The 14,188-nt window shown below is 36.1% G+C and overlaps 1 protein-coding gene and 1 pseudogene across 2 annotated transcripts; both read left to right on the top strand.

Annotated features, from left to right (window-relative positions):
* The first annotated feature begins 5 nt into the window (after window positions 1-5).
* Window positions 6-1,336, top strand: LOC106154664 (sarcoplasmic calcium-binding protein pseudogene; annotated as a pseudogene). Its single transcript, XR_015335549.1, has 2 exons — window positions 6-784; window positions 1,049-1,336. The product of XR_015335549.1 is annotated as a sarcoplasmic calcium-binding protein pseudogene (transcript).
* Window positions 1,337-12,595: 11,259 nt separating this feature from the next.
* On the top strand, window positions 12,596-13,795 carry LOC106154663 (sarcoplasmic calcium-binding protein). The gene is made up of 2 exons (XM_087017618.1): window positions 12,596-12,746; window positions 12,929-13,795. The coding sequence occupies exon 2, from the start codon at window positions 12,936-12,938 to the stop codon at window positions 13,476-13,478; it is 543 nt and encodes a 180-aa protein (XP_086873744.1). The 5' UTR covers window positions 12,596-12,746; window positions 12,929-12,935; the 3' UTR covers window positions 13,479-13,795.
* Window positions 13,796-14,188: the final 393 nt, after the last annotated feature.

The raw sequence follows: 14,188 nt of genomic DNA, 5'->3' as shown, positions 1-14,188 counted from the left end.
CATTGTAGCGATGTGATATCGCTATTCGCAATATACAATGCTTTCGAGTTACGGGGCCAGTTTTCAGCTTGATGGAAAGACCTAACACCCTCGACAGGTTGACCGAGCTTTGCCCAAGACTGTTCTAATCTTTTAGATTCCTCTACCAACGCCAACAGATACTGCTGCTTTCTTTCATTACCTGGAAGAGAAGAAATGTTCTAATGATGGCTTTAATTCCAGAACAAAATGGCAGCAGCTCCCTACCCCAACTTTTGGGTGCGTAAAATGCGATCTTTCTTCGTCCTCTTTGACAGAGATCTTGACGGATTGGTCAACAAGAAAGATTACGTCGACTGGATTGCTGGGAGAGTGAGTCAATTCATGCCCAAGGAGAAAGCGGAGGCATACATCCCACTGTGGTCGGCGGCTTGGGACTTCTACTGGGCCGACAAGGCGGTCAATGACAACGTCAACATAGATGATATGATTCAAATCCATTCTCGCTATCTCAGTGATCCGAACTTCCACCAGTCAGCGGAACAATGTCTTGCTGCTTTCTTCGACTCTGCGGACGCCAATAGTGACGGGATGATTTCCCTATCCGAGTACACTGCTTTTCTTGAATGTTACGGCGTACACCCCCTATCGGTGACTCCATCTTTCGAGGCACTGGACACCAATCACGATGGGATGATCAGCAAGGAAGAGTTCGTAAAAGCTGGAACGGATTATTTCCAAGTAACTGCAGATACACCCGCTAAACTTTTCTGGGGTCCTTTCCGTGGTTGAGGTTGTGGTCAAGGTCAGTTGATCACGTGGTTAGTGACATTTGCTCCGGTCAGGTTAACTTTATTACAGTTGAATTGGTTTTTATAACTAATTTCTACGTGTGTTACATTACTGACTTGATTTGACGGTGCAGGGTTCAAATATCCCCCATCATATAAAAACATCATAATCAAAACAAATATTTGTTAGGAATGAAAATGGCAGGAAGCATAATAACATATAATATAAGTTATGTGTATTTATATTGCATACTGATGTTTTCACTTTCTTTTCGAAGGGTGGAAATGGCCGACTTCAGTAGAAAGATGGTGGATATACATCTATATCGTCGCAGCAAGTTATGCATATGCCATAGCAATTGGACTTTACGTTGAACACCCAAACCCAATATAGAGGTGCAAACGATGTCACAGACATGTTCCTAAAAATCTGTAGTGCACAGATTACAAACTATGTTTGATTATTTTAGGGTCCCACATAAAGAAGTTTGTATTAAAGTTTCACTTTCCTTGAACCACGAATAATAAAAAATAATTCATCATCTAACCCCAAAAAGGAACATACGTTACTGTCACAAATGCATTACGTCTAGCTGTGGAAACGTTTTAATCACTTTGAAAATTCAATAATCACGGCTTTTGTTCTTGAATTTATCTCCTACAAGTATAACGTTGTGAAAAATTACAAAAAGCTCTTGTATAGAGCAGTTAATTGTTTTTTAGCGACTTAAGTTTGCCTGTCACTGAATATTAAAAAAAACGGGGAAAATACACACTACCGACAGTAAAATAAGCATTTAATAAATTATTTTTCCCCTCGTGCTCCAAATATTATATCTGAAATGTCAAACTATCATGGAATCACGATATATTTTTCTGTCAACAAAAGAAAACATTGTTTTCTCTTGCACCAAGTACTTGTACAAAATGAAACATTTTGTCAATTTTCCTAGGGAACATACGTTACCTAGTATAAGCTATGACGCAGGCCCCATTAGTTACGGTTTAAATATTTATAAAAAAACGTCCTTACGTCATATTTAATTTAACATGATCGAATCACTTCAAAATATATAAGAACACGTTATGAAAATAAATATTAGGTGGCCTGGAACATACGTTACCGGAACATACGTTACCAGTGAAAATCTACTTGTGCCCGAAACTGGCTCCGAAAGAAAAAATAGCTTCTGTTTGAGATGTCAGGTGGTTCTTTCTGACGTCTGCTCGAGCTAAAGATTAGATGAGGTTAGTTACAAGTGTAAATAAATCCATAAAATCCTCAGTAACGATGTAGGCGAAGTGAATGATTTTGTCGTAATAAAAAATTAAATTCAAATACAGAAATGAATGTCCAAGACGGAAATAAATGTCAAACAAAACTATACAAGGAAAAAATAATCGCCAACGAGCGCATTGAGCGCAGTGCCAAATACATTGATACCGAACGGGAACATCATTATTTCAGAAAAATGCAAAAACAAGAGCTGAGATTTAAAAATAATATCGATCTCGTAAAAAAGAAACGAGAGTGACGCTTATTTGGAAGCGAAAGAAACGGGTTCAAAATACTATGTAGGCCTGCCTTCCGCCTCCTTATAAATGTCGTGAAAGACAAAAGAGACATGCGAAGACTAAATCGCGAAAACGAAAACTTCACCAAAGAAAAGAAAAGCTCCTAGCTGCTATAGAAGTTGCCGAGGCAAGTCCACAGCAATCACCACTTGTTGTGTGTGCAAGGTGGTCACAACGTGGAAACGATTGAGAAGAAACTGAATGCAGTCACAATGAACTATTAAAGAACTACAATCACATAATACAGGTTAATGCCATAAGCAAGAGGGAGAATGCTATCCGGCAACGATTCAGCCATTGTAGAAGACGAAATATGGAACCACCTGAATTTCCCACATGCCCCAAAATTAAGACAGAACGCATCATACAGCAGGCTATGCACCCAAGCTAACACTGTGCAGAAGCAATTACTTTTATGTCACCTCCATCCCAGTGTACCACAAACTTTCATAGTCTTATTTATAACAAAAAGAAGGCAACAAAGAATATCGATTGTTCAAGATTTAGTCAAACAAGGCCGCTTTTATTTTATAACCCCACTACCCTAATTATTTTAGCAATAATAACAATGTAGCAAATTGTTGCCTTTATCCTTAGGGATGAAAATAATATCATATATACATATAATATTCAATAAGACTAATCATCCTAAAAATATGACTACTTATAGAAAATGTTTTTTTAGCTACAGTGGGTCAAGTTTAACGAGTTACACCAAGAAGTAAGATGAAAATTTTGCATAATAGAGTGGCTGAGAAGATTGCGAAGGCGCACCGTTGTCTCAGATTTCTTTCCGCTGCTACTGGCATTTGCCGGGAATCGTTGGTCGAGAACTCGCGAAAAGGGGATGAACAGGTCGAAAGGTCGACGGATGGGAGTAGCAGGGAAAAAAGGCAAGCTGTATACGATTTTTTGAACGAGACGACTATAGTAGAGCGCAAGAGCGCCAGTAACCAAAATAAAAAAAAAAATCATCGAGCACGTTGGCAGAGTAAAAACACAGTATGAACATCTAAGAAATCTCAAGAAAACTTTTACAAGAAATCATGCAGCCTATAATTTGTCTTAAATAGCGACTGATAAGGACTATATCGAGACTCTTGAACTCTAAAGTGATATCTGTTTCTTATACTCACTCAATGGAAAGACCTAAAACGTAATTTTGTGAGCCAATTACTTTTTATAAATGGAACAAACATTACATATATACTTTTTTTTAATTCCCAAAAGTGCCAAAATCCGCAAGACAATTTAGACCTTTCAGAGAGGATAGTAAAGCTAATTTTGAACGAATTCTCTGCTGTATTGGAAAACCTATAGGTGTGTTGAAAAAGGCTTCGTTTAAAGAGGTGGTAGGTTAGATGTTTCTGAGATCTGTATTTCTTTACATGCAAATGATTTAGACGTTTGATACGCGGATCGTGTTTGTGTACAGGCTGTAATAGGTTATCACTTTTGATGTCTGAGTTTCTTTTAAACACCTCAATTAATTCTACGAAAAAAAAGCGAAAAAATATCTTATCAATATTTATTAAACTCGTGCCCCGTATCTTTTCTATGGCTGTGGAACATACGTTACATTACGGTATGCGAAGGATGCGAGGCGTAGTTGGTATTGTAACTAATACACCCAAAATTTGAAATTGTCAATGAGTTTTAAATTCACGACGAATATGATCAGTGGTAGATAACTTTTAGGTAACAAAGTTTTCAAATCTCTATACAATTGACAATTACTGCCATTGAAAGAGTCATCAACGTGGAAATTGTAAAGAAAAAATGATCTTTAGTTTGAAAGTAATTTTCCTAGATCTGATCAATTTAAATGTATTTTCCTAACACTTTTCCATTATTAAGAGCTCGTCCACGAGAGAACCAGCCCAGGGTGGCAAGGTGGGGGTCAGCGGATTTCAACCAAATTTGTTGTATGGAGGCATATTAGGAAGTTATTCATGAGTTAGGAAGGAATCCCAAAAATATCCTTTCTTCAGAGAATTATAGCCTATTATAAGTCATGGCTTATGTAGCCTCTTTGAGACTCCATTTTTACCTTGGAAAAATAATGATATATTTTGTGTAAATTAAACAAAAATGGAGAAAACTAAAAAATATTAGACCTTACAAACATTAAAAACAATCATTTGGCTTGCCACAGATATATGTAGAATTCAGATAAGACCCTGCTTGGGCGAGCCACACCCATTTATAACACCCCTCCCCCCAAAGTCCAATTTTGATACTACCATCTTTAATTGCATATATCTCCATCTTCACAGGGTTTACAGCTATAAAACTGCATGAATATTTTAGGCAGATATGGATCACTCCAAATCAAGTTTCAAAAGTTACTGCTGTATAAAAACAGGTACTGAAAAATACCCCCAAAGTTGGCCATTTTTAAGGCAAAAAATCATGGTGGATTCATTCCAAGTCTATGTAGACAATGGGTTTGATTAATATATTAAACCATTTTGCTCTACAATAATGTTACTAAATCAATAGGGCTGGTGAGCATGGAAAGTGGATGTGTACTAATGATTATCAGGTCAGTGGGTCATAGGTCAAGGTCACTGGGCTTCATATTTGTAAATTGCCATATATGGACTTTTTAATTTGTATGGACAAAAAGTTTAGAGGAAATAAATCTTAGATTCTGTTACTTTGGATAGGCACTGGCAATTAACTTGAGAGTTTACATGATAATTTTAATATATATATATATATTTTTAATATCATCAATTTGGTGAATACAAATTAAAATCTTAGTTTAGTAGCGATTTCTTTTTGGTGCAATATTTATCATATAGAGATCAGGATATGCCATAGTATTTATGAGAGCAAAGCCAGAACAAATCTTTTTTAATTATCAAAAGGTTTTTTTAATCATCCACACCACTTTTTGGTGACTATTTATGAGCATACAGTAACTAAAAAATTATTCAATTTAGTTTATTGTTGTCTCAGATGAATAATTACAAATAATAAAAAAATCACAAAATTGTTATACAGCAATACATGCAAAGCAGTGCAACATTAGTTGTGATCATTACAAACTATATCATAATGTAGCAAAACAAGATAATTTTCTATTCAAAAAGCAAAACTAACACAACTGCAAAATATATCCTGGTGTTATGAAACATCTTTGCAGTTTTATATCAAACATTACAGCTCATAACATCAAAGTTTTTAATACATTTTTCTTCCTGATTAGTCTGTAACCCTCCTTACTGACATTTCAATCTCATCTTCATGCTCACAAATGCTAGGTTCTGCTGGCCTGTTTCTTGTGCCCTTCTAAACTCATTCAGTAAAACTCCTTTACTTTATTTGAATATAGTTTCAAAGGTTTAGATGACTTTAAAGCTCATCCATTGTGTAACTCAGTGAGATATTCAAGAGGGTGGAGTTCTCTCACAGCTGATGTGCTTTAAGTTTTTCTTTAGTCAGATTGTTGGCCCACTAGACTTTAATTTGATCAAAAGCTGTTTTTTTGGCACATTTCATAACTGTGGTCTAAAAAAAGGACCTTACAATTACTCTTCAGTCTTGGTAGCAAAAGATTTCAGAGAAGACTTCTCTGGACAAGAAAAATTTCCTTGTTTGTGATCTTGCTTGGTATGGTTCCAGTTGGCACATTTGCCTCAGAAAAATCCAAATTAACTTTAACATCAGTATCACTCATGTTAAAACTGCTCAAGGAAGGGAGACACCTTTTCTCATGTTGTAGGAATCAAGAAAGTTAAACTGTTGTAATTGGACACTCCAGTCCACGCAGGTTTGGAAGATGTCTGTCTAGCTGGATGTAGAAAATGGCTCCAACTGCAGAAACTAGGGCCTCATGCATCTCCTCGGCATTTGTTATATTGTGGCTTTCATTTACACATATGCCTTTCTACAACAGCCGTCATTTCCACACTAGTTTCAGTTTCTGCAAGGCTTTGGACTCTTGCTGACCATAAGATCACTGTGTGTCAAATAACACTTCTCAAATATGCCTGAAATATAAATATAGCTTAATATAGACACATACAAACACTTATCTGAAAGTTAATTGATACATTGATGAAAAATAAATTATTATCCCATTTGTCCATGTTTTATAAGTAAGGCATGGTTTCGAATATTAATTATGAGGAGCCTAGCAATTTTGCCAAGACCAGCCATAGCTTCAATCTAATTCCAATTGTTACCCTTACATTTATTTTACCCAAATACATTAAACCTACATAAATACCCACACAAAGATAGCTTAAAAGAAAATTATCACAGGTCCTTAGGCTGCAATTTCATTATTTGAAAGGGGGCATTTTTCTTTTTTAAAAATGGACCGTTTACCATTAAAAAATTACACCTAGATCATTTTTCTGAGTGAACTTTTTTTTTCTGGCTTTTAGTCTGTATTAAAATACAAACACACCGGTTTCTTACCTGAACCAAGTGGCACCAGTATATTCAAATGGCTTTTTGTCTACACTGACATCTGCAAGTTAATCCCATGACATATTTCGTTATAGGCTCGTTTTTCCCTGTGTGGATGGTTTCCAGCACAAACCAAGCCCATATCCCAGTGCTGGTCACATGGTGTAACCCATTCATTCTCCCAAAGATACTTGGAAATGTCCAATTGCGATCATCGGAGACAAAATAATCCACACCTGACAAGAATCAGTTTGCTTTCGTAACTCACGCTGTTTTGCTCCACGTAAACGCGACGAAGATGACTGTTAATATCTCTGTTGCAATTTTTCAATACACTACATGCTTTTTTATATCTGTACACAGAGTATAAACCACATGATACACGACTTCGTTGAGAAAGATGTGCAAAGAAACAGTCTGCTATTTCCGCCATGTTGGATAATGACGTTGTGTTGTTCTGACGTTAGTACATTAGTTTCACATGATTTTAAAATGTGTTAGATGCTTGTTTTAACCAGAAAAAAATATAAATAGGTAAAATGAAAATAAAAAAGTTCAACTAACAGTGTTTTAAACCATTTGTTGACTTGAAAGAGATAGCTGAAGTTGACTGCACCGATATACATGTCCGGATAGATTGACGAAAAATGAAGAAATTAGGTCATGTTCTATCTGTTACAACGGACAAGTTGTAGAACAGCAGTAAGTTTTGATTTCATGTATAAATAGATTAATGAGTTATCTGTTAGTCCTGAACAAGCTTTACCCCAAAGACCTGTGAAGATGAAGATATTGTCAAAAATAGAAGGGGGGTGTTAAAAGCATGTGGTTTGTAGGCCGGAGAAAAACGCTTGGGTTGTTACCATGGAAACAAAGAGAGTGAAAAAAGTGTATATCATTTTAATCCCCTATCTTTAGGTTATAATATATCACCAAACTAAGTCACTCAGTGACACCTGTATAAACTTTAAGGCCAATCAATATAACCCTGTTTTTCAGAAGAATTTTTGGTTGATTATACCCCCAAATTGTCACTGGCCATATCTCTGTAAGTAGGGATTTTTTTCAGGAAATATTGCAGCCTCAGATATTGTTCATATAAAGGTTCAAACACACCAAATATGATGTAAATCCGTTCACCCCCACCTTGCCGCATTTTCTACATTTGGGTTGGTTTTCTCGTGGACACACACTTAATGACTCATAGGGTTCTGATAGTGTTTAGCTTGCACAAATTTCCACAGCGCTCAACTAATGATCGAGTTTGTATCAGGCGATTCAGTGGTAACGTATGTTCTTTCTTACGCTTTTTTCACTTCAAACGGCTATCAATTTATTTGCTCACAAAACAGAAACGCGTGAGCGTAAAATTTGGACATTTGTGGATTTTTGTTCTACACACATGTACGTTTAAAAAAATTGGATAATACATCGAATTCATTCAATTTCATTTTTTGAGATTTGAACTTGTGAAATGCACCTCTATATTGGGTTTGGGTGTGAAACGCCCTAAATGCACAACAAACATTGCATATACAGGGATGCCAACTTTCTAAAATTTCAAAAAAAGCATTTACCTCCGACAAGTATGTTATGTTTTAACCTCCGGCTTGTCTTTCTGCTTGTCTCTTTTTTCGTCGACAGCGTTCTCCAAAGATTTATGGATGAATTTTGATGATATTTTCAGGAAAGACCCCAAAATTCTAGCAAAAATGTGTTTAGATTTTGGTGATGATCACTTTATAAACTAATGATTGCATATTGGTTAACTATTTGTCCTCTGAGATTTTCTAGTTTTTGTTTTCATTAAAGAAACAACGTAAGCGATATGCAGAAAAGAGGGTAAATTGTTACTTATATGATTTATACTAGAGAGAGAGAATGGATGATGTAAATACAGTAGGCAAACCATTTCGTCTAAAAATAGCAAGTAATGGAAGGATCACTGTACGTATTCCGCATTGCCTGTGCTAAAACATAGTGCTTAATTGTGCTAAAATCATAGTGCTTGATTTTGACAGATCTAGGTCATGTCGCCAGTATTTGACTGTTTTAACACTACGCTAGACCAGGTAGAAACCATTATACTGGATCCCTTCCGACTCTACAAAACCTACACTGTATTGCACAGAGTTATTCCAGCATTGGGCTGAGAAAAGAAATCGTATGCTGTTCATCAAATTATAATTATAATCGTACTGTAATTATACTGTGTCGCTTTTGGTGTATCTATATTATGTGTGACGGGATCCGTTTGTACGTGAGGCGTTGTCATTAGCACCCACTTTTTCATCCTTGGTATTTTTTTCATAATTTTAAAGGTACATACGAACCAAGCATCGGTGGAGCGTGGATTCCCAGTAATTAACACATGTAAACCACTTCTACTAGATTCTTATATGACTCAAATAAATTCGACATGCCACGGGATAAACTGAATAGATCACTCGATCAGCCATAAAAGACCTTTAGACTGCTCCTTTCTTAAAATTATTGGTTGTAAATTTAACCTACTTTCGTGACCTACTTTCCTGCCCCATTGATATACATGTACAAGTTAGAATGCCAGCAGAAAAATCCGTTCAAACATCATTTTCGGGTAAAATTAAACAATGCCTTTTGGTAATTGTTTTAGTTATACTACTTGAAACTATATGCTGGCATTTGGTTGGTTTTTGTGACAAAAAATTGACTTTGTATGCATCTTTAATGTAGCTTGGACATGATTTTCTGAGTATCCTCACTGCCTTTACAGGTGTATATCGCCCCAAAAATGAGTATCTTCACAATAGTCCATAGTAATATATGACTAGAACATCGTGAATTCGGAGACCTGGATAAGGAATAATAACAAAAGCATTTATTACGAATCCATACTGATTATCCGCTGTTATCATATTCGATTTTTATAAATAGCTACAAATAAAAAGATTAATTTCTTCTTGACAGTCATAAACTTTGTTTTCATTATTACTGAAATATGATATCTCCAACCATATCTGTATTCTTAACAAACTATTGTTGGGTTTTATATCTATTGGAATAAAAGTCTATTTCGATTAACAAATAGTTAAATTGATTTATATCGAATATATACCGAATATATACAAATATTAAACATAATGCAATAATATGAATACATATATATGTAACGTCCTAGCCCTATGGGCTTACAAAGTCACCGGTTTTAACATTATTTATATAACAACTTCTTTCTGACCTGAAAGCAGTTAAAGAGAAACCTCGCTGTTCTTCTATGAAAGTCTGTAAAAAGCACTTGAGGTCTCTCTGTAACCTCCTCCAGGTCGTGAAAGATAAGATATAAATTGGACAATCAAAAAAAAAATTAAGCTCATCTTCTACTTTTTTATCTTTACAGAGAATACAGAGTCCATCTTCTATTTTTTTTATTAACAAAGCGGCCTGTTTCTACATATAATGGAAAAACTGACAACTTTCTAAAATTAAAAAAAAAAAGAAGCATTCGAATTCCAGCCATTACCTCCGTCAAGTATGCAACGTTTTCATCTTTCATCTGCTTGTCTTTCTGCTTGTCTCTTTGTTCGTCACCAGCATTGTCCATAGACTTATCGATGAATTTTGATAAAATTTTCAGGAAAGGACAAAAAAAATCTATCAAAAAATTGTTCAGCTTTTGGTGTTGACCAATTTATTACTGAATGATTACACATTGGTTAATTGTTTGTCCTCTGAGATTTTTCTTGTTTTTTCCTATCTTCATCAAAGAAACATTAACGTAAACGATATGCAGAAAAGAGGACCACAAATGTGTAACACGTTTCATACTCGAGTGAGAATAGCTGAAATTAGTATTAGTACATTAGGCAACCATTTCGTTTTAAAATAGCAAGTAATGAACGGACCACTGTATGCATTCCGCATAGCCTGCGTCTTTTAATAGTGTTAAAACATTTGACTTATTCAGATCTAGGTCATGTAGCCAGTATGTAACTATGTTTTAACACTATGGTTTAAAAACCTTCGGACTGTATTTTACTGACACTGTACTGCACAGAGTTATTCCAATTACGCTGCAATTGGGTGAGTAAGGAAGTGTATATTGTTCATCATATTATAATTACAATCGCTGATGATATTTAGACTCTATACTGTATCGCTTTTGGTGTATCTGAAATAAGTGTGACAGGACCCATTTGTACGTGAGACGTTGTCATTAGCACCGACGTTTTCATCTTTGGTATTTTTTTTCACAATTTTTTATGTAGCTTGGAAATGCTTTTCTGACCATCCTCACTGCCTTTACAGGTGCACATCGCGCCAAAAATGAGTATAACACAATAGCCCATAGTAATATATGACTAGAGCATCGTGAATTCGTTGACCCTGATAAGGAATGATAACAAAAACATATTGATAAACCGCTGTTATCATATTAGAATTTTATATAATAGCTACAAATAAAAATTTTAATTTCTTCCTTTGCTTTAGAGATATATTGAAATATGATATCTCTAACTATATTTGTATTATTAACAAACTATTGTTTGGTTTTATATCTATTGGAATAGACGTCTATTCCGATTAAAAAATAAAAGTAGAAAAATAAAAATCACCTTGGCACAGGAAGTGAATTAAATATCATCAGTGACAGATTTAGGGATGTGCCATGTGAGAAAGCGGGGAAGAATGGATAAACATTTTCCGCTTCGATCGTTCGGCAAATATTATAACAGATTCACTATATTACATAATGTATAGGGGTGAAAGGATATCTGTTTTCTCTATTTTCATTCGGGATGGTTTTTAGGAAAGAGAAGAGTTCCTTGTACCCTTTGTTTTGCGTGTAGGACTGCGCTCACAACTATCGCATGCACTAGCTATTTGATAATTCCAGTACAATTTTAACTATTTTAATTTTTTCACGATAAATTATTATTATTAACAACTCAAATTGAACATCTCTTGGCGTTCTTTCAGCTATAGCTTTAAACGATTAACAATCACCATTTCAAAAGTGGATTGGGTAAAAACTAAATGGGGGGAACTTCACTGTTATACTGAGGGAGGGGTGAGATATGAAAAACTGTTATATTATCTCGTTTTGCTCTTTACACATTTTGTTGTGGTGGTCAGCCGCAGGGAGGGGGTGTAGCGAATGATAAGCTAAGTATGGGTCTCATAACTTTGTCCTCCCTAAAATCCGCCATTGACCATGTACATTGTACACTGGAAATCGGGGCCACAGAAAACACAATTTCTTTCTATGGTTTATAATCATTATTATTTTGCTGGGTAAGTGGCAACATGAAGTGGAGGTGTTGAACTACCATGGGGATGATATATCAATATTTATATATGATATTTAGCAGCCATAGTCACTCTGCTCTTAGTCTGCTTACTCAGCAGTTCTCGAGAAACGGTGGGTCGATCTTGCCATCGACAATAAGAGCGGAAAATTTGGATAGCATCCTTAACGGGACCAGGAGTGCACATCGAGAGAAAAAGAAAAGACTGAAGCATGAGCAAAACAAAGTGATGATTGTAGACTGTAGAAAGAGTCAAACCTGTTGAGACCCTAGGGATTTTAAGTGCTAAAGTTCTTTCTGATAATTACCATTTTTGAGAGAATATCTGTTCAAACAGCTACATATTCTTCGATGTAAGCGTTTCACTCAATCTGAACCACGCTTTTGCCTCTAGAAAAAAACATTGTATGTTTTACTATTCATTGCCAATTCTTTTTATCTGATCAGTTCTTACATTTCAAAACGACCATTTGAAGATAATGAATATCTGACCTAGGACAAGGACACCGTATCTCATTTCTAACTGTTGTGAGTGCCTTGAGAAAATTAACAGGTGAAACGGCCATTCCCCCATTTTATGTGCGAACGCAGCATCGGGTAGTCCTCACTTATGAAATCTGCTTTTGACAAGGGGCAGAAAGACAAAATAAAGTCGGAAAGAGTATACTATTTCGACAAATACTTTAAAAACGTAAGTAAAATAATAATTACAGTGTAAATGATATTGCGTTACTTAAATAAAAGAGACGTGAATGTCATGACAGGGTTTTAAATTGTGTATATTATTTCTCTCATATTGCCCAATTGTATTGCAGCTTCCATTTATCAACTAAAAAGTTAGAACTCTACTCCTTATGGCTGCTTTTATTTCAGAACAAAAATGGCAGCAGCTCCCTTCCCCTACTTTTGGGTACGCAAAATGCGCTCTTTCTTCGTCCTCTTTGACAGAGATCTTGACGGATTGGTCAACAAGAAGGATTACGTCGACTGGATTGCTGGAAGAGTGAGTCAATTAATACCCAAGGAGAAAGCGGAGGCATACATCCCACTGTGTTCGGCGGCTTGGGACTTCTACTGGGCCGACAAGGCGGTCAATGACAACGTCAACATAGATGATATGATTCAAATCCATTCTCGCTATCTCAGTGATCCGAACTTCCACGAGTCAGCGGAACAATGTCTTGCTGCTTTCTTCGACTCTGCGGACGCCAATAGTGACGGGATGATTTCCCTATCCGAGTACACTGCTTTTCTTGAATGTTACGGCGTACACCCCCTATCGGTGACTCCATCTTTCGAGGCACTGGACACCAATCATGATGGGATGATCAGCAAGGAAGAGTTCGTAAAAGCTGGGACCGACTACTTCCAAGTAACTGCAGACACACCTGCAAAACTTTTCTGGGGTCCTTTCCGTGGTTGAGGTTGTAGTCAAGGTCAGTTAATCACGTGGCCAGTGACAGTTGCAATCACGCTGCTTTGGGCTGAGGAAGGGAATAGTATATTGTTCATCAAAGTATAATTATTATCGTTGATGATATTTATACTGGATCGCTTTTGGTGTATCAGAAATAAGTGTGACAGGATCCATTTGTACGTGAGACGTTGTCATTAGCACCGACGTTTCCATCCTTTATATTTTTTTTCATAATTTTTATGTAGCTTGGACATGATATTCTGGGCATCCTCACTGCCTTTACAGGTGTACATCTACATTGCGCCGAAAATGAGTATCTTCACAATAGCCCATGATGAGATTTCAAGATGGCCGACTGATCTGAGAGGATGCAAAGAGCTCTCTAAAAGTTATACCAAAATACCTATACCAGCTACTAATATGCAACTGAATCAAGGTGAAGATTGTTTTTAAATTCAAAGGCATACCACTGGATCAAACATTTAAGGCAAAGCTTATGTGAAAAGACTAAATTCTGGAAAAGACTTTCAAGGAGCAAACAGACAGTCTCAACAAAGATGGAGGACAATCACTACACTAAGCTAGGAGTGAAGCCTAATGCTACTGCTGAAGAGATAAGGGATGCATTCACCTCAAAGGCAAGTAACCTGAATGAGTTCAATGGAAATACTCAAATCTTACTCCAAGAATATAGTGAAGCTTACCACAAACTGATT

Source organism: Lingula anatina, chromosome 7 (genome assembly GCF_051362555.1).
Source record: "Lingula anatina isolate TDL-2025a chromosome 7, LinAna3.0, whole genome shotgun sequence".
Lineage (NCBI taxonomy): Eukaryota > Metazoa > Brachiopoda > Lingulata > Lingulida > Lingulidae > Lingula > Lingula anatina.
The sequence above is the reverse complement of the archived record's forward strand: the minus strand, read 5'-3'. Positions and strand labels throughout refer to the sequence as shown.

Coding starts and splice junctions, on each gene's coding strand:
- LOC106154663 (XM_087017618.1), top strand. CDS start 12,936: ATGGCAGCAGCTCCCTTCCCCTACTTTTGGGTACGCAAAATGCGCTCT.